Source organism: Balaenoptera physalus (assembly GCF_965194825.1).
Source record: "Balaenoptera physalus genome assembly, chromosome: 10".
In the NCBI taxonomy this organism is placed as follows: domain Eukaryota; kingdom Metazoa; phylum Chordata; class Mammalia; order Artiodactyla; family Balaenopteridae; genus Balaenoptera; species Balaenoptera physalus.
This window is the reverse complement of record NC_138889.1, coordinates 41983192-42004101: the sequence shown is the minus strand read 5'-3', so window position 1 is coordinate 42004101 and position 20910 is coordinate 41983192. Positions and strand designations below refer to the sequence as shown.

Here is a 20910-nt window from a genome sequence, read left to right as displayed (position 1 = left end):
TACCTGAGAGGCACAACATTCTATGGCAGCTGTCCTCGTGGGAAGGTCCACTTCAGAGGCTGCTAGGAGCCCTGGTTGTCATGGTAGGAGAAAGCATCTGGCAGCTTGGGAAATGTGTCATTTCTAGGAGATAAAGCATATCCACTGAGGACAGGCCCAGCCCAGATTGCTGCTTGGCTGGGAGCTTCTGTGCTTTCTGGGGTGGAGGGTCAGATAAAGTCACATTTAGCAAATTCTTCAGTAGTCATGGGCTCACAGATTGAAGACCATCCATTGGTGAGGAATTCCTCCCAGGACTCAAGAGATGCAGGTGCCTCTAGCTTTAGCCCCAGGGGGTCACAGTCAAGGGTGCGGGAGACTGGTCTCTGCAGCTGGGACAAGACTCTTAGAGGCATAAGAGTGGTCCAACCTTACAACCTCACAGAAGTTCACGGGGGCCCTGCAGGTCCCAGCATCGTCCCTGGGGAACACTCTCAGAGTCCCAATGACGTTGGGAGGAATCAAAGGGACGCTGTCAAGGAAACTGGATGTAATACCCTCCAGAGATGACAGGCATGGACCAGGGTGCATCGGGTTTTCGGAATCCAATGGGGGACCCAAGGGTTGAAGATCAGGGGCACAACAGCACCCGGAAGCCTTAGAAGGATGCTGGAGCCACGGGCTCAGCAATGCAGGGTTGTCCATCAAGGGTTCGCCAGCAAACAGGAGCTGAGATGTGAAGTCCAGAGATGTGTGCATTGTGTCTAAGGAGAGGCGCCTCTTAGCCAGGGCCCGGACTGTCCGGTCCCGAGTCCCCTCTTCCCAAGGACGACGACGAGAACCGTATCGGCCAGTTAGGTGGAGATCCGCAGCACATGGAGCTGGGGTCAGAGGTGGAGTCAGGCCGGGCTCCGCGGAGCTGTAGGCAGCAGCAGCCCCGAGCTGGGCGGCAGAGCAAGAACCCCGGGCCGGCAAGGGGGGCGAGGAGACAAGACCCACAGGGGCTCGGCGGCGGGTCCCATGGCAGGCGGCCAAGGGGAGACAGTGGTGTGAGGCGCTGCGGGACGGACAGTGCCTCTGGCGGAGCGTGGCTCCCCCGGGCGCGCGGACCTCCCTCCAGGCGTTCAAGATCTGGCTGTCCGGCGCCGTGGGTTGCGTGTGGTCCACCACGATCCGGTCCTGCCCGCCTTTCCACAGCTCGTAGCGCTCCGGTTGCAGGATGCGCACGAAGGCGTCCATGGAGAAGGCGACCCGGGCCTCCCCGCAGCTGCACTGCGAGGCCACTTTGCCATAATCGATCCAGCGCGTGGAGGCGAAATTGATGGCTTCCGCGCAGTTGAAGCCATGGTTGAAGCCAGAGTGGTAGCCATAGGGAAAGGTCACGATGAACTCTCCAGCCTCCTGAGTGACCCGATCGAAGGGGATGCCGTTGTCCTTGAGGACCGTGGGCGAGATGAGAGCCACCTTGTGCCGCAGGAAGGCCTCACAGCCCCGCGCGCTGCCCGGGAAAAGCTCCCTGGCCAGGCGTTCCAGGCGCCGGCCGTGCTCCGGGGGCACCGCGTACCACGTCTTGGGCTCCCCGAAGTGCAGGTAGTTGATGCTGTAAAGGTCCATGTCCTCCGTGTGCCAGGCGAAGGCGGTCTTCCACATGCCGAAGTACAGGTAGGGGGTGTTGACGCCTTCGATGACCACTCCGCACTCCTGCTCCAGCAGGTCCTGAATGGTTCCCAGGTGTCCAAGGTTCCACTGCTCCGTGTTTTGATCGAATAAGGAGCCACTGACGTCCGCACCATATACTGGTGAATCATAGAGGCGTGTTTTCCAATATTTTCGCTCCAGGTCCTTAAAATCAAAGTGTGCTGGAGTCCGGTATTTTTCACTATTTGCTAAGTGGTGGTATTCACCCACGGTCATGGCTTTCTTCTTTTTGTGGTATTGAGTAAACACACCTGCCTGCCCAGAAGTCACCTGCTGGAGGGGAGTGGCTATTAAGATGTCATCGATATCATCGTACGTCTGTCTGGCTTTCCATCCTTTCGGTGGAATTACCTTGGCTAGGCCAGCTTGGTGTGCACCTTGAGACTCCATGTAAACAATATATTTGTTGAAATCTTCAAATTCTTCCATGGTTGGGTGCAAGATCATAATCTTCCAACTTGGATTCTGGCTACCAAAGTGCTTAGACTGCATGGCGACAATAGAATAAGCAACGGACTCCCAGCTTCTTAGGCGTGCTTTGGATACCTGAGAATGCTGGGGAGTACCTCTTCCTTATATTTTCTTTATTTTTAAAGAACTTCTGATATATCTGAGAGGCAGGAACTCAGACTTGAACTTTTAAACAGACGAGGTGGTATCTTCTCCAGGCTTGTCAATCCACCAGAAGGACTCCACTCTTGTCAGCATTTTGGAGCCAAAGGAAATAGAGTATTTCCCAGAGGAGAGGGCTCTCTGAGCCAAGTCCTGCCTCAGCCTGCAGCTCTGTGAGTTTCCTCTGTTAGGGATATAAGTGCCTGAGGCCTCGCCAGATTCCCAGGCTTGAGTGCATGGGTGGCTTCTCACCTCACTGTAGCAGAAAGTCTCTTCATGGAAGTTTCCAAGCCAAACCTACAGAAAGTACAAAATATTGAAAATAAGTGGATGACAAAACAAACTGATTTTACATCAAGTTAAAGAAAATTGTATAGCAATCTTAATTTCAAAGTTTGAATTTAAGGGCAAACAGTACACTCTTTTGGTAGGCATGTGAACTGGTGCAGCTATGGTGCATACTATGGAAAACAGTATGGAGGTTCCTCAAAATTTTTAAATAGAACCACCATATGATGCTGCAGTCTCACTTCTGGGTATATATCCAAAGGAAATAAAAACAGAATATGAAGGAGATATCTGCCCTCCCTCATTCTTTGTGGCATTATTCACAATGGATAAGATATGGAAACAACCAACATGTCCAGCGATGGGTGAATGGTCACAGAAGATGTGGTACATATATACAGTGGAATACTACTCCGCCATAAAAAGAATGAAATTTTGTCATTTGCAACAACATGGATGGTCGTGGAGGGTATTATGCCCAGTGAAATAAGACAGAGAAAGACAAATATGGCATGGTATCACTTATATGTAGAATCTTAAAAGAAAAAATAAAAGTAAAGCTTACAGAACCAGCGTAGAAAAGTGGTTGCAGGGGAGGGCAGGGAAGGGAGGGTAAAAAGGTACACAGTGAATAAAGTCTGAGGAGCGAATGTTAACCATGGTGATTATAGTTGATAACACTGTGATGTACAGTTGAAATTTTCTAGAAGAGTAGGATTTAAATGTTCTTACCAAAAAAAGTAAATATATGAAGTAACTGTGTTAATTAGCTAGATGGGGGGAATCCTTTCACAATGTATATCAAATCACCACAAAGTTCACTGAATATTTTACAGTTTTCTAAGTCAATTATACAGCAATAAAGCTGAAATTTAAAAATAAAGAATTAGGGCAAATCATAAGACAGAAAAAGAGGAATATCTAACTGAAGTGTAAGGACATTAAGCAAGCTTGAAACTTAAGGAGTTAAGCACTCAACTCAAGAAATTGGATGCTTAACCCAAAAGAAAAATTAGGGAAAGGAAAACAATGATATAAGCTGCAACAATTACAAAAGAAAAATTAACACCCGATAGAAATGATGACTGAAAACAAAATGCAATTTGTAGACCATTAAAAGTGTAAAAACATAAGCATAAGAGAAAAGATAGTAAAGTACAAGCAAATCATGTTATAATACAATAGGGAACACAGATATAAATCTACCTTTATAGAAAGAGTGCCTATGTAAACAAAACAGGAGAAAAGTACAGAACACAAATGTACACATCCTTAACAAGCATTACCCTTAATGTGTAAATACTTGAAACATTCTAATTAAAATATAATCATTAATTTGCATATATAGACAAATTATTAGAAATATAGGGTTCACTCAGAATGGGAGAAAATATTTGCAAATGAAGCAACTGACAGAGGATTAATCTCCCAAATTTACAAGCACCTCATGCAGCTCAACATTAAAAAAACAAAAAACCCAATCCAAAAATGGGCAGAAGACCTAAATAGACATTTCTCCAAAGAAGATGTACAGATTGCCAACAGACACATGAAAGAATGCTCAACATCATTAATCATTAGAGAACTGCAAATCAAAACTACAATGAGGTATCATCTCACACCAGTCAGAATGGCCATCATCAAAAAATCTACAAACAATAAATGCTGGAGAGGGTGTGGAGAAAAGGGAACCCTCTTGCACTGTTGGTGGGAATGTAAATTGATACAGCCACTTTGGAAAACAGTATGGAGGTTCCTTAAAAAACTAAAAATAGAACTACCATATGACCCAGCAATCCCACTACTGGGCATATACCCTGAGAAAACCATAATTCAAAACGAGTCATGTACCAAAATGTTCATTGCAGCTCTATTTACAATAGCCAGGACATGGAAGCAACCAAAGTGTCCGTCAACAGATGAATGGATAAAGAAGATGTGGCACATATATACAGTGGAATATTATGCAGCCATAAAAAGGAACGAAACTGAGTTATTTGTAGTGAGGTGGATGGACCTAGAGACTGTCATACAGAGTGAAGTAAGTCAGAAAGAGAAAAACAAATAGCGTATGCTAACACATATATATGGAATCTAAAAACATAAAATAAAATAAAATGGTCATGAAGAACCTAGGGGCAAGATGGGAATAAACATGCAGACCTACTAGAGAATGGACTTGAGGATACGGGGAGGGGGAAGGGTAAGCTGGGACAAAGTGAGAGAGTGGCATGGACATATATATATACACTACCAAATGTAAAATAGATAGCTACTGGGAAGCAGCCACATTGCACAGGGAGATCAGCTCGGTGCTTTGTGACCACCTAGAGAGGTGGGATAGGGAGGGTGGGAGGAAGGGAGATGCAAGAGGGAAGAGATATGGGGACATATGTATATGTATAACTGATTCACTTTGTTATAAAGCAGAAACTAACACACCATTGTAAAGCAATTATACTCCAATAAAGATGTTAAAAATTAAAAAAGAAATATAGGGTTCAACGAAGTTTCTAGACACTGATTAGCATACAAAATCTATAGATCGCATACACCAGTTAACAGTCAATTATAAAGTGAAAGAGTAAATGGTTTTAATCCCTTTAATAACAGAAATACAAGGCCCCAATGAAGAAATCTAAAAATGATATGCATGCAATGCTTGTACTTTAAATGCATAAATAAATGAAAAATTTACCAGGGAAAAACAGTTGCTTTCTGATACAAAATGTCATCCTTTTCATCTTTATGCTTTAAAGGAAAAAAAAAAAAAAAGGCCAAAAAAGTGCTTGCCTTCTGCTAGTCTAAAATCTTAATTCCAAATGATGATACACTAGGACCCAGAAAATGGTTTCCTTGAAGGATTCAGCCTCTGAATGAAACAGGCTGTGCTCAAAGTCTGACTATATATGTCCCACAGCAATTTCAATTCAATCCATACCACCTCAATTCGAATACCCTCATATTCAATCAAAATCTCTAATTTGATCCCACATAATTTTCAAGTCCCTTCCAATTGACACTCTCCTTACTCAGTTCTCGAAACCCTCTCATTCTCATTAGATCCCAGTTCACTCAATGAGGTGCTTTTTCCTGAAAGTCTTTGTGATTTTTACCAAGAAAATATTAAGAAAAAATTAACTTAAAGTTGGAGAATAGTTTAACAATAAAAACTCAAGGAAAGGATATCCCAATGTATAGTTCCCTCTCTCTCGCTCTCTCTCTATGCATAAATAGTGTCATTTTTTAAAACTTCTGGTAGGAAAATAACTCTTTTGCTCATAAGCACAAATTACAGAAATAAAGTGACCTACCTTCTACCAACAAAATCCTGATTCCAATTGGAGATATTCAAGGACCCAGAGAGAGAGACAATGTTCTCTGGGCAGCTGGCCTCCAAATGCAGACCCATGTCCTGATGGCTCTGGCTTTCTAACTGGGCAAAGGTATAATTTGATCAGTATCAATCAAAGGTATTTGCTCTGGTTGGTCAGCCCACTTTGTCTGCGCCCTTTTGATTTTTTAAACCAATCTTACAGTGAACTAAGAGGTTGAAAAGAAAAGGATTGGGAAAGTCAAACCAAGCATATATTAAACACAAGAAACCTGGTCTAGCAGCAATTAATATCGAATGTATTTATAAGGTAAAAGAAGGACAGCTTATGGTTATCAAAAAGAAACACTCATGGGAAAGATTACAATAATGCACTTTACGCACCTAAACACACAGCGGTGAGACACAGAACACAAAGACTGAGAATTATTAGTAAAAGTGACATATTTGCAATCATGGTGGGAGGTTTTTTTTTTCAAACACCGTTCTCCCAGAAACTGATAGACAAGGAGAGAAGAAAATTAATAATGTTATAAAAGTTTAAGCAATAAATTTAACAACTTTGATTATATTACCTGCAGCAACCACATAGCAAAATGCTTTTCAACACATATAAAACATTTACAAAAATTTACCACTGTAAGACCACATAATAAATCTCAATAAAAATTCCATAGAATCAACATATTAAGTACCATCTTGATCAATCTTTTATTTCAATCATGAAATAAAAGTGAAAGTCAATAATCAAAAAACTGAACACAAACATATTCATTTAGAAATGAATATCCATGTAACATCTACAACAATATCCGTAGAATAGCTAAAAATCTATTGGTTTTTATGTTGTATGCAAGTAGTTAGTAAAAACTAAACCAAAATACCTCAGAATTATTTGAAAGAAAATAAAGATAAAAATGATAGAACAATTCAAAAAACAAAAGGGAAACAACCATATACAAAAATATAAAAGATTAATTAAGAAGTCTGTTACGTAAAAAATAAAATAAAGAAACAACTGGTTAATAAATTATCTAGTCCTCCCTGCTAAAGGGAGTGCTTCCTGAGTGCGAGAAGCAGGTGCAGAGGGGCAAGTGGGGATGGGAGTCGGGGAGGGGCAGTGATTTATAGAGGAGGGCCCTGCCAAACACCATTTTAACCAGGTCAACATCAAGAGTCATAAACTGGGAATTCCCCAGCAGTCCAGGGGTCAGGACTCCGCACTTTCACTGCCTAGGGCCCAGGTTCGATCCCTGGCCAGGGAACTAAGATCCCACAAACTGCGAGACGTGGCCAAAAAAAAAAAAAGTCATAAATTACTTTGATAGTATAGGTCCTTGATATGATGTGATTGAAATGTGATAAAATTCCCCCAGTAATCCTCCTCCAAAAAAAATACAGAAACCCAAGATAATCATAAGAAAAGCATCAAATTCCACTAGAGGGGCATCCTACAATATACCTGACCTGTATTCCCCCAAACTGTCAGGTTTCTATACAAACTTTTGGTCAAAAACAAGGAAAGTCTGAGAATCTGTTACAGTCAAGACAAACCTAGGGAGACATGAAAACTAAATGTAATTTGATATTTTAGATGAGATCTTGGAACAGAAAAAGGACGTTGGGTAAAAGGTAAGGAAATCTGAACAAATGATAGCCTTTAGTAGACAATAACATATTGAAATTGGCTCACTAATTGTAATCAATACACCATGGGAATTAAGAAGTTACTAATAGGGGGACATGTGAGTGGGGTCGGGTCAATACTCCCTGATCCACGTGCTCAATGTTTTGTAAGTCTAAAACTGTCCAGAAACTTACGTATTACTAAATATAATATTGTAAATAATAAATAAACAGGAGAAGGCATCAATAAACAATATTAGAATGAAAAAGATTAGAAACATCATCTGAGTTTTGGAAACAGTCTACAATACAACACACTACAAACCAAATGATTTTATGAACCACTATGTGACAATTTTTTAGAGCACTTTTTTTTTTTTTTTTTAACATCTTTATTGAAGTATAATTGCCTTACAATGGTGTGTTAGCTTCTGCTTTATAACAAAGTGAATCAGTTATACATATACAATATGTTCCCATTTCTCTTCCCTCTTGCATCTCCCTCCCTCCCACCCTCCATATCCCATCCCTCTAGGTGGTCACAAAGCACCGAGCTGATCTCCCTGTGCTATGCGGCTGCTTCCCACTAGTTATCTATTTTACATTTGGTAGTGTATATATGTCCATGACACTCTCTTACCCTGTCACATCTCACCCCACCCCCTCCCCATATCCTCAAGTCCATTCTCTAGTAGGTCTGTGTCTTTATTCCCGTCTTGCCACTAGGTTCCTCATGGCCTTTTTTTTTCCCCTTAGATTCCGTATATATGTGTTAGCATACTGTATTTGTTTTTCTCTTTCTGACTTACTTCACTCTGTATGACAGACTCTAACTCCATCCACCTCATTACAAATACCTCCATTTCATTTCTTTTTATGGCTGAGTAATATTCCATTGTATATATGTGCCACATCTTCTTTATCCATTCATCTGTCGATGGACATTTAGATTGCTTCCATGTCCTGGCTATTGTAAATAGAGCTGCAATGAACATTTTGGTACATGACTCTTTTTGACCTATGGTTTTCTCAGGGTATATGCCCAGTAGTGGGATTGCTGGGTCGTATGGTAGTTCTATTTGTAGTTTTTTAAGGAACCTCCATACTGTTCTCCATAGTGGCTGTATCAATTTACATTCCCACCAACAGTGCAAGAGTGTTCCCTTTCCTCCACACCCTCTCCAGCATTTATTGTTTCTAGATTTTTTGATGATGGCCATTCTGACTGGTGTGAGATGATATCTCATTGTAGTTTTGATTTGCATTTCTCTAATGATTAATGATGTTGAGCATTCTTTCATGTGTCTGTAGGCCATCTGTATATCTTCTTTGGAGAAATGTCTATTTAGGTCTTCGGCCCATTTTTGGATTGGGTTGTTCGTTTTTTTGTTATTGAGCTGCATGAGCTGCTTGTAAATCTTGGAGATTAATCCTTTGTCAGTTGCTTCATTTGCAAATATTTTCTCCCATTCTGATGGTTGTCTTTTGGTCTTGTTTATGGTTTCCTTTGCTGTGCAAAAGCTTTTAAGTTTCATTAGGTCCCATTTGTTTATTTGTGTTCTTATTTCCATTTCTCTGGGAGCTGAGTCAAAAAGAATCTTGCTGTGATGTATGTCATAGAGTGTTCTGCCTATGTTTTCCTCTAAGAGTTTGATAGTGTCTGCCCTTACACTTAGGTCTTTAATCCATTTTGAGTTTATTTTTGAGAGCACTTTTAAAAATATTTTAAATTATGAAATAGAAAGTGTTCACAGAAATCTGTAAAGCATATATGTACACTTCAACAAATAACTATAGAGTGAACACAAGTGGAGCCACTACCCAGGTCAAAAAATGTAACATTGCCAGGCACCTGGCTGCCTGACTTGTGCTCTTTTTCCCAGATTACAGCCCCTTCTGCCTCCTACACTGACCTTATCCTAACTATTCACGTAGTAATTTTGGTAAACATTATAAAATTAAAACTCTGTCCATTTTTGAAAACTTTATATAACCGTGAAGAAACACAAATGTATTTATGTACTTTAGTGTATTTTTGGTGTAATTTTTCATCATTTACGCCATTGCATGCAGCTGGACTTTTCTGTTTCAGGGCTGTAAAGTATTCAACCATATAAACTTTCTACTGTAGATGGGGCTTTGGGTTGTTTCCACTTTTGGCCTCTTACAAACAGCGTTGCTCTGAAACTTCCCTGACGCCTATACTGGCCATAGAATATGTAAACTGCAAGTTGCCAGATGTTTTCCACACATTTTACCAGTTTACGCACTAGCTGCGTGCAAGGGTGTTCATCGCCCTTCACTGTTGCAGACCTTTGGTGATTTTCTGCCTTTACAGTTTTAGCCGATCAGGTGAGGGAACAGGGGCACCTCATAATGATTTGCATTTACTTGGTTCCTAATAGGAGTGAACCAATTTTCTGATGATTATTGTCTGATTGGAGGTGCCCCTTCAGGAAGTGCCTCATCAAGTATTGTGTCCATTTTTCTGCTGGGTTGTCTGTCTTGGTAGTCGTTATATATTCTGCTTATTACTTCTTTACTGGGTATGAGTAACGCGATATCTGTTCTCACTCTTTGATTTGTCTTTTCACTCTCTTTTTCATTGTTTTTGATCCACAGAAGTTTCTCTGTACCTCTAACAGAACAAATATTATTCAAAATAGCTAATATATGGTGACTATCTAATGCCAGACACTGTTCAATGCACTCTGCATAAAATAATTTATTTATGCCTTATCTTCATAATGACCGTATAAGGGAAATCCTATGAACCCTATTTCTCATATGAGGAAACCGCATCAAGGAGATATTAAGAAACTTGCTCAAGGTGACAGATCTAGTAAGTAGGGAAGTATTCAAATAAGAATCCCAAGATGATTCCTTAAAAGAAGAACAAAGAGGGGTGATTTCTCCTCTACCGAACTGTGGTATTTGAGCTGCAATGGACAAATGTATCTGCATACAGAATAGGGAGGCCAGACACAGACACATGGATATGTGGGAGTCTGCCTACGATGGAGGTAGCGTACCAAACCAATGGGGAAGGATGGGCTATTCAATATGTGGTAGTGGCATTGGCACTATTTTGGGGGGTGGGTGGGATTGGAGCTTGACCTCATACCACTTACATAAATAAATTTGAGGTGCATTACAGATGGATAAAACACAGAATTTTAAGAGAAAATATTGAAGAAGGTCTGTATGAACTCAGGGTGGAACAATGGCTTAAAGAACCAAAAGCACCATGATGGGAACGTCTGATATATTTAAATGATTCCAAACTAATGACTGTGATGGTTAATTTCACATGTAGACTGGGCTAAGAGATGCCCAGATAGCTGGTAAAGCATCACTTCTGTGTGTTCTGCATGGCTCTTCCGGGAAGAGATTAGCACTTGCATCAGTAGACTGAGTAAAGAGCGCCTTCACCACTGCAGGCGGGATCACCCAAACCACTGAGAGCCCAAATTCAACAAAAGGGCAGAGTAGGGGTGAATTTACTCTCTCTGCTTGAGCAGACGCATCCGTCTTCCCTTGCTTTGGGACATCTGACATGGGCACTCCAGGTTCCCAGGCTTTCAAACCCAGACTCAACCATATTCCCCGTTCTCCATCTTGCAGACGGCCTACCTGACAGATCGTGGGATTCCTCAGCCTCCATAACCAAATGAATGAGTTCCTCTAATAAGAGCTATACATATATCTCCTATCGGTTCTATTACTCTGAAGAACCCTGACTAATACTATGACGTAACAAATTAAAAGAACTTACAGTCTAGGAGAAGTTTGTCATCATACATGAAATAGACAATGAATTATTATCCCGAATATCACATAACTTCTACATAACAACAACAAAAAATAGTCAAACCAAAAAAAGTAGAGCAGAGCTCTACTACCCTAAAACAGAGCTTTAGAGTAGGTAATTCAGAAAAGAGGAAATCCAAATGGCCAATAAATACAAGAAGATGTGCAGGATTACTAGCAATCAGAGAAGCTGTTCTCTGCCCATTTTGATTAGGTCTGACAATATAAAAAGTGGGTCAAGATATGGAGAAACCAAATCTCTCCCACACTGCCAATAGAGGTGGAAATTGGAGGGCAAGCGGGCTTTTTCTAAAAAGTTAAAAGTGAACATAAATACAACCCAGGAATCCTATATACAAAGCTGCTCTGTAAAGCATAGTTCGAAATAACAAAGATTTGCAAATAACCCTATTGTCCATCAGCAGCAGAACGAATAAAATAAAATAAATTACCCAGATCTAGTGGACTTTGTTGAACTAACTAGGGACTATAGATAGGAAAGTCTTTAGATCTTGTAACTGTAATATTGACTTTTTTAAAAGGTGATGGTGGGGGTATGTTGTTAAAACCACACGACATACTACTTTCGGTTTCGTAGCCTTTTGTCTACAAACTTGATGAATATACACTGGACTTGTGATTGTTATTTCTCAGAAGTGGAGAGAGGCCTAGGAGAGATCGTGGCAGTAAGAACGAAGATGGCTCTATCCTTGCCTTTATTTAATTGTCATTGTCAATGTCCCTTGCTTTTCCAAGATTAAGTATAGCAACAACTTACTGGACATGGAAGAACAGCTGGATCTGGGTATCTTTTCCTGAGAAGAGTGGTCCAGATTGTGAGTATCCAAATTGAGTGTGCCAGTTGACTTGAAATAAAATAGAATTTTCAATACAATTGCTGGATGAACCCCCTTCATTACCACCCCCAGCTCCTGATCCTTTCAAGAAGCCTAATTTTTTTTTTAATGGAAGTATAGTTGATTTGCAATATTGTGTTAGTCGCAGGTGTACAGAAAAGTGATTGTTATATACATATTTTTTCAGATTATTTTTCATAATAGATTATTACAAGATATCGAATACAGTTCCCTGTGCTATATAGCAAATCCGTGGGTTTTTTTGGTTTTGTTTTTGTTTGTTTTGATTTTTTGTGCAAATCTTTGTTGCTTATCTGTTTTCTGTACAGTCGTGTGTATCTGTTAATCCCATACCCCTAATTTATCCCTCCCCCGCTCCCTTTCCCCTTAGCTAACCACAAGTTTGTTTTCTATGTCTGTGACTCTGTTTCTGTTTTGTATATAGATTCACTTGTATTGTTTTTTAGATAACACATATAAGTGATCTATTTGTCTTTTTCTGTCTTACTTACTTCACTTAGTATGATATTCTCTATGTCCATGTATGCTGCTGCAAGTGGCAATATTTCATCTTTTTGTGGCAGAGTAATATTCCACGGTATGTATATACCTCTTCTTCTTAAACCAATCATCTGTTGATGGGTACTTGGTGTGTTTCCATGTCTTGGTTATTGTAAATAAGGCTGCTATGAACACTGGGGTGCATGTATCTTTTTGAATTAGACTTTTCGCCTTTTCCGGATATACGCCTAGGAATGGGACTGTTGGATCATATGGTAGCCCTATTTTTAGTGTTTTTAAGCAACCTCCATACAGTTTTCCATAGTGGCTGAACCAATTTGCATTCCCACCGAAAGTGTAAGATGGTTCCCTTTCATCCACACTTCTCCAGCATTTATTATTTGTAGACTTTTTGACGATGGCCATTCTGACAGGTGTGAGGTGATACCCCTCTGTGGTTTTGATTTGCATTTCTCTAATAATTAGCGAAGTTGAGCATCTTTTCATGGGCCTGTTGGCCATTTGTATATCTTCTTTTGAGAAATGCCTACTTAGGTCAAGAAGACTAATTTAGGAACCAGTCTACTGGTAAAACTAAACTGTATTTTTAACATTGCTACTCTTTATTGGGCAAAGGAAATTTTGTTTCAAGTATAAAACTGGGTGAATACATAAGGAGTATAGTGGAAGAAATATTTTCTGAAGTTTCTTTTTGTCTCTTGGCCTTCAAAACCCCCAATTTTGTTATCCTAGGTTATTTGGAGCGTGTATCTGCCGGGAAGAGATTGTGATATCCCTGAAATATGACAAGGAAAATTTCAGTTTCTAAAATTTAAAATAGCAATATGAGCCAGGCTACTGTCTTCATAGAGACTTTTCAGAGTTCCCTTATTTCTCTGCACTGCCATATCCACAACTGACCTAAATGAAAGGACCAAAAGCCCTTAAGTTCTCAGTTACTTATCACATGAAAGTTTACTCCTTGCTCATATGAGATCTACTATGGTCCAGTTGCTCTCCAGGGCTGCTGCCTTCCCAGTAATTCCAGTCTGCTTCCATCATGTGGTTCCACCATCTCAATACAGGGCTTCATCATCTTTCCAGCCAAGCATCTCACTGCCATCCTCCACTGAGGAGCCTGAGTGCAGTCTCTCAGCTTCAGTTTTCCACAGACTATACTACCACAGTGTTGCCTAGCTGCATGGTGATAGGGATGAGACGTGGGCTTTTGCTACTCCTCAATCAGAACTTCAAAGAAGCCTTACTTTTTCATTAGTCCTGCCTGTAGTCTTACATAGTGCTTCAAATTCCAGATTCTTACTGAAATTCTGTAGGGGAGAGCTGGAGGGAAGAGAGATGTGGTTTGATTCTCTGAAGTGTTTCCTTCTGCATCCAAACTATCATGTTCAATTTCCAAAATTGATTCTGACTTTGGCCACTTCTGTGCATTTTCAACACTATGGCCTAAGTCAGTAACCATCAATTCTCACCTGTATTACTTAGATGTTCTAACTACTTCTCCTGCCCCCAAGGGGTCCACAGAACAATTAAGGTGATTAGTTAACTGTGCAAATTATATCATGTCAAGTGCTGTTTTCAACTTCCAATGCCTTCTCATTTCAAGTTGAAAAAAACTCAAATATTTCACATGAGCTACAAGGTCCTGCATACCCTGGACCCTGCCTCTCCCTTCTCAGTGCCCCAGACACAAATGAGCTTCCTCTCTATCCACACAAAAACACCAAGGTCTATGTTAGGGCTGTTACACTTGCTGTTTCATCCAAGTGGAAATCAGCTCTGGACCTTCCTTCTTGTCATTTGGGACTCAGAAAGGTCTCCTGCTCTACGAAGTATTCCCTGACCACCGGAACCACACTGCCCATTCTGCACTAGCATCCCATCCCCTTAAATCTCTTCACAGAACCATGCCCACTTGAAATTGTCTTGTTCCTTTATTTGTGGATTGGTTTATTGGGATGTGTCAATGACTTAACCTTGTGAAATATACATACAGCATTGAGAAGGCAGTGGAGACTTGCAGAGAAGATTTTCACATGCTGGCACTTTTTGTCCTCTGTTTGCTCATCTCTCCTAGCAACTTGGATCAGCCAAGTGCCAGGTGATTCCCACCAAGTCATCCTTCAGATAGGCCTGCAAACCAAACCCCCCAACCCAGCCAGCCAGCTGGAACCCAACAATCAACCCCAAACTCACTCACCAACATCACACAAGGCAACCAGCTCATAAAAATAAGATTTGCTTGAAATGTTTTGATATAATTATTAAGAAAAGTGCAGAAAAAACGACCACCTCTCAGTTGACTGACTGAACAACACAGAAAATAAAGTCAGATTTTAACATTCTGGTTACCTTTAATATATTTAATAAACTCAGATTTTAACATTCTAGTTACCCTACTAGCAGAGAACACATTTTCAATACATCAAAGACTCAGAAAGATTATCAATTATTATCTTAGTCTCTACTGACCTAATTGGTCAAAAGGGCCTAGTTTGGCAAGAAAAGCAGGAAGGGAAGGGGGAAGAGGAAAAGGAGAGAGACTGGAGGGTAATCAAAGCCCAGGGTTCTTTAGAAGTACAGCAGCATCCAGAGCTGGCCCACAGGATGGGAGTGTGAGGTAGATTGGGCTCTGGTGACCTCAGCAGGACCTAGTTCCCAGAGATACTAGAGTGTCCAGTGCATGAAACCTCAGTTTGTGACACAGGAGTTAGCAGTGTCCAAGGATTCCAGGGTCTGGAAGGAAGAACAAACTTTGGAGAATTTGGTAAACACCAGGGAACCAGCATGTCCAGCGGCAGCACAGGAGGCACGCTCACGCAAGGCTAGTGACCTGCAAATACCCAAAGCTCTGAAATGGAAATATGACCAGTCTCAAAGGATCCCCACGCAAGAGCAGTGGGGTAGAAAGGCATCCCCTGGGCTTAGGGGACAGGGCCACAACCACAGCCAGAAGCCGTGGCGGGATGCTGGAGCCCAGGGCTGAGCGGGGCGGCGCTGTCCGGCGAGGGTGCATCCACAGGCAGGGGCTGAGCCTCTGGGTCCTGAGCTGTGTCTACCGAAAGCCTCCTCTTAGCCCTGGGGGGAGCAGCTGGCTCCTGAGTGCCCTGTTCCCAAGGACGACGACGAGGGCCACATCTTCCAGCTGGGTGGCGATCCGGGGCGGATGGACCTGGGGTCGGCGGCTGGGTCGGGCCGGGCTCCGCGGAGGTGCTGGTGGCCGCGTCCCTGAACTGGGCGGCAGAGCAAGAACCCCGGGCCGGCGAGGGGCGCCGGCACACAGCACGCACAGGGACTCGGTGGCGGGTCCCACCGCCCGCGGCTACAGCCCTACGGGGGCGCAGAGCGCGGCGGGGCAGGTGGTGCCTCGTGGCGAGAGCGGCTCCCAGGGACGCGCGGACCTCCCTCCAGGCGTTCAGGACCTGGCTGTCCGGCGCCGTGGGCTGCGTGTGGTCCACCACGATCCGGTCCTGCCCGCCTTTCCACAGCTCGTAGCGCTCCGGTTGCAGGATGCGCACGAAGGCGTCCATGGAGAAGGCGACCCGGGCCTCCCCGCAGCTGCACTGCGAGGCCACTTTGCCATAATCGATCCAGCGCGGGCAGGCGAAATTGATGGCTTCCGCGCAGTTGAAGCCATGGTTGAAGCCAGAGTGGTAGCCATAGGGAAAGGTCACGATGAACTCTCCAGCCTCCTGAGTGATCCGATCGAAGGGGATGCCGTTGTCCTTGAGGACCGTGGGCGAGATGAGAGCCACCTTGTGCCGCAGGAAGGCCTCACAGCCCCGCGCGCTGCCCGGGAAAAGCTGCCTGGCCAGGCGTTCCAGGCGCCGGCCGTGCTCCGGGGGCACCGCGTACCACGTCTTGGGCTCCCCGAAGTGCAGGTAGTTGATGCTGTAAAGGTCCATGTCCTCCGTGTGCCAGGCGAAGGCGGTCTTCCACATGCCGAAGTACAGGTAGGGGGTGTTGACGCCTTCGATGACCACTCCGCACTCCTGCTCCAGCAGGTCCTGAAGGGTTCCCAGGTGTCCAAGGTTCCACTGCTCCGTGTTTTGATCGAATAAGGAGCCACTGACGTCCGCACCATATACTGGTGAATCGTAGAGGCGTGTTTTCCAATATTTTCGCTCCAGCTCCTTAAAATCAAAGTGTGCTGGAGTCCGGTATTTTTCACTATTTGCTAAGTGGTGGTACTCACCCACGGTCATGGCTTTCTTCTTTTTGTGGTATTGAGTAAACACACCTGCCTGCCCAGAAGTCACCTGCTGGAGGGGAGCGGCTATTAAGATGTCATTGATATCATCATAGGTCTGTCTGGCTTTCCAGTCCTTGGGTGGAATGATCTTCGCCACGCCTGCTCGGTGTGCACCTTGGGATTCCATATAAGCAATGTATTTATCGAAATCATTAAACTCTTCTTTGGTTGGATGAAATACCATTATTCTACAACTTGGGTTCTGGGCCCAGTTGGACTTAGACTTCATAGCTTTCATTAATACGCAGGAAACTCCCAAGTTTTGATTTATGTTCTGGATAGGTGAAGATGCTGGGAAACAGTACTTTTTCAAAAATGGGTTGGAGTATATCAGCAGGAACCTGCAGTAGACTTTAATGCAATGAGTTGATAATATTTCTTAGGCTTGCTGATTCTCCAGGGGACTCCACGCTGGGCAGAAGCCTTGCTCAGGACTGGTGCTGGCTGAGCCTGCAAGTCTCTGATGTCCTTGGTTGACACTTGGCTCTGTCCTCTTGAGATCTAGTGAATCACCCAGCCCTGGCTGGGTATCCCAAATGTAGTGTCTTCAGGGCAGTATTGAACAAAAAACCTAAAAAAAAAAAGAATAGAGACAGGTTGAAAACTAATGTTTGGAAATATTTACTAGGGAACTACAAAGAAATCACCACCATGGACTATAATTGCATATTGAAATAAAGGGTAAAATTTCATAAGATTGACAATACAAGAAATGGTGTTGTTGTGAACAATGGAAATTCTTGTACTCTAGTAAGGAGAATGGAAATCGTTCCATTCACTTTGAAAAACTATTTGGACAGTATCCACTAAAATTGAACTTACCCATGTGCTATGATTCATGCCTAGGATATGTGTATGTCTGTGCAATGAAAGTCAAGTCCAAGAGTGTTCAGAACAACACGATTTCAGAAGCCAAACACTGGAAACAACTCAAATGCCAGTCAACATTAGAATGGATAAGTACACTGTAGTATATTCATACAATGGAATATAATACAGAAATGAAGATAAACAAGAACTACATGAAAATATAAGAATAATTCTATAAACATAATACTGAGCAAAATTATCTGGACTCAAAAGAATACCTATTCTATGCTTCCATTTATATAAAGATAAAAAGGTACCTATAAGATGATGATATTTTTTGGTACCAACGTAATCTATGTTAGAAGTCAGAGTAGTGGTTACCTTTGTGAAAGAGAGAGGTTGTGAGTGGGGGTGTGAGGAAGTGTCTAGATTAATGTGAATATTCTATTCTGAACCCAAGTGCTGGTTACACACCCATCAGAATGGCTCATTGACATAATTCATCAAGTTATGATGATTTTCACAAATTTCTGTGAAATAAATTTGTTTTAATGTATTTAAATTATTTAGATAAATTTAAATATATAGTTTAGGGTGAAAAGCATTAAAGGAGACATATCTTTCATTGTACGAAAAGGAAAAGGAAGAGTGATTAAAAATATATGAACTAAACATTCAATTGAAGAAGCTATAAAATAGAAGAAGAGAAAGAAGGGGTAGGAGTAAAAAAATAACAAAGAATAAAGACAAAATTAATGAAAGAAAACACATACAAGACAGAACACTGATGACCAAAAATATTCTTGGAAGAAATTAATGATAGCAATACACCATGGGAGTAACTGAGCATAAGAAAGAAGGGGAAAATAAACCACTAGGAATGAAATAGTGCACAAAAAAATGTTTAAAATCTCAAAAGAGAATCTTAGGAGAAACGTGACAGCAAAATTTTCAAAAGATAAGAGAAAAGAATAAATTTCTGGAGGGGAAACTTATCCAAAATGGATCCAAGAAACACCAGAAAGCTTGAATAATACCCCAGTATAAGAAGCTGGTTCAAAGTATGACCCCTGAAAGTCCAGGAGACACATCATTTTATATGTGAATCTAGAAAAGTTTCAAGAAACAGTTAACTCTTATTGTGCAAATTTTTTCAGAGTATAGAAAAAGTTAGAAAACTTCTCAGATGAGGCAATTCTGATCTCTGATAGCCAAACGAAAAATGGACGATAAAAAATAAAGCTACAGGCCATCTTTGTTTATAAGCATAGATGAAAGCATAAAAGGGAATGTAATCCAACGAAATACAGCAATACAATAAAAGAATAATACATCATGACCAAATAGAATGCAAGGATGATTCAACATTGGAAAATTTAATGATATAATTCAGAATATTAGCAAAGTAAATGAAAAATATCATCATCTTATAGGTACCAAAAAAGCATTTGATGAAATGCAAAATCCATTCATGATTTTACAATTCTTACTTGCAAAGCATCAAGAGAAACTTGTTTGGTAAGATAAAGAATTTCAAGGTACAAACTAGCAAGGATCATTCTTAATAGTGAAACAAAAGTAACATTCTCATTAAAGTTAGGAAAAAGAGACGCATCAACATGGAAATCTGCTCAACATCACTAATTATTAGAGAAATGCAAATCAAAACTACAATGAGGTATCACCTCACACCAGTTAGAATAGGCATCATGAGAACATCTACAAACAACAAATGCTGGAGAGGGTGTGGAGAAAAGGGAACCCTCTTGCACTGTTGGTGGGAATGTAAATAGATACAGACACTGTGGAGAACAGTACGGAGATTCTTTAAAAAACTAAAAATAGAATTACCATATGATCCAGCAATCCCACTACAGGACATATACCCAGAGAAAACCATAATTCAAAAAGGCACATGCACCCCAATATTCATTGCAGCACTATTTACAATAGCCAGGTCACGGAAGCAACCTCAATGCCCATCGACAGACGAATGGATAAAGAAGTGCTGGTACATATATACAATGGAATATTACTCAGCCATAAAAAAGAATGAAATTGAGTCATTTGGTGAGACGTGAATGGATCTAGAGACTGTCATACAGAGTGAAGTAAGTCAGAAAGAGAAAACCAAATATCGTATATTAACACATGTATGTGGAACCTAGAAAATGGTACAGATGAACCGGTTTGCAGGGCAGAAGTTGAGACAGAGATGTAGAGAACAAGCGTATGGACACCAAGGGGGGAAAACCGCAGTGGGGTGTGGGTGGTGGTGTGCTGAATTGGGCGATTGGGATTGACAGGTATGCACTGATGTGTATAAAATTGATGACTAATAAGAACCTGCAGTATAAAAAAACAAACAAACAAAAAACAACTAATACTAAACTTTCTTTGGGTCATTTGTATGGAAATATGTTAATATAAATGTTTCAGACATTACATGAAATTTCCAGAAACCTTATATCTTCTGGTCTAATGTTCTAAGTCATAATTCTAGTTATTACTTTAAAATGTATATCTCAGAAATAACAAAATTTCCTTGTCAATTGCATTATAATGAACTTTCATCCAATCTTTAACCGTGGTCATTTTCAAGTCTTCTGTCATTTACAGACAGTTCTGGGTGTACTCTGATGCTTTTGCAAAAATGTTCCTATAAAAGGGGTTCACCTTCAAGGAATTCATGGAAAAGACTCTGACAAGTACAGGTTTCTGGTAACTGACTATACTGCTGAACTGAATGAATAAGCATGTTCAGAATACTAATGGAAAACTGATGAATTCATGAAAGTGCTAACAAAAGATCAAGATGAAAAAAAATTAATTACGTGGGACTGAGTCAATTTATGAGGATGATTTAATTTTTGTGACTTTCTGTTTGAATTAAAAAAAAAAACAAGAAATCCCACAAGGACTCAGAGGCAAAAAATATACAAATCAATTTCCACTGCCAATTAAAGGAGCTGTTACAGTGGAGGATTACTGGACTGAATGTCAATATTATGACATAGTATGAGTGAGTTTCGTGTTTGGTAATTGCAATCATTGTTGCTTTTGTTGTGGTCATCCATTTACAATGCTTGGTGTCAGTTTATCTATCCCTTATAAAAATAAAATAC

At 41.3% G+C, this 20910-nt stretch overlaps 1 protein-coding gene, 1 long non-coding RNA gene and 1 pseudogene across 3 annotated transcripts in view; all 3 read right to left on the bottom strand.

Annotated features, from left to right (window-relative positions):
* The window catches only part of LOC309636721, a 939587-nt gene that overhangs the window by 475561 nt on the left and 443116 nt on the right, over positions 1–20910 (bottom strand). The gene's annotated exons all lie outside the window — the stretch shown is intronic.
* On the bottom strand, positions 25–17264 carry LOC309636622 (lysine-specific demethylase 4D-like). Its single transcript, XM_082409947.1, has 2 exons — positions 15744–17264; positions 25–699 (listed from the first exon to the last, which is right to left on the bottom strand). The coding sequence occupies exons 1-2, from the start codon at positions 17211–17213 to the stop codon at positions 343–345; spliced, it is 1827 nt and encodes a 608-aa protein (XP_082266073.1). The 5' UTR covers positions 17214–17264; the 3' UTR covers positions 25–342.
* Positions 761–2169, bottom strand: LOC309636418 (lysine-specific demethylase 4D pseudogene; annotated as a pseudogene). Its single transcript has 2 exons — positions 979–2169; positions 761–898 (listed from the first exon to the last, which is right to left on the bottom strand). The product of its transcript is annotated as a lysine-specific demethylase 4D pseudogene (transcript).

Excerpts from the sequence above, each read along its gene's own strand:
- LOC309636622 (XM_082409947.1), bottom strand. The coding sequence starts at position 17,213 with ATGAAAGCTATGAAGTCTAAGTCCAACTGGGCCCAGAACCCAAGTTGT. Across the intron at positions 700-15,743 it reads CAGAGGCTCAGCCCCTGCCT|GCTGGCGAACCCTTGATGGA; the intron begins GTGGATGCACCC and ends CAGCTCCTGTTT.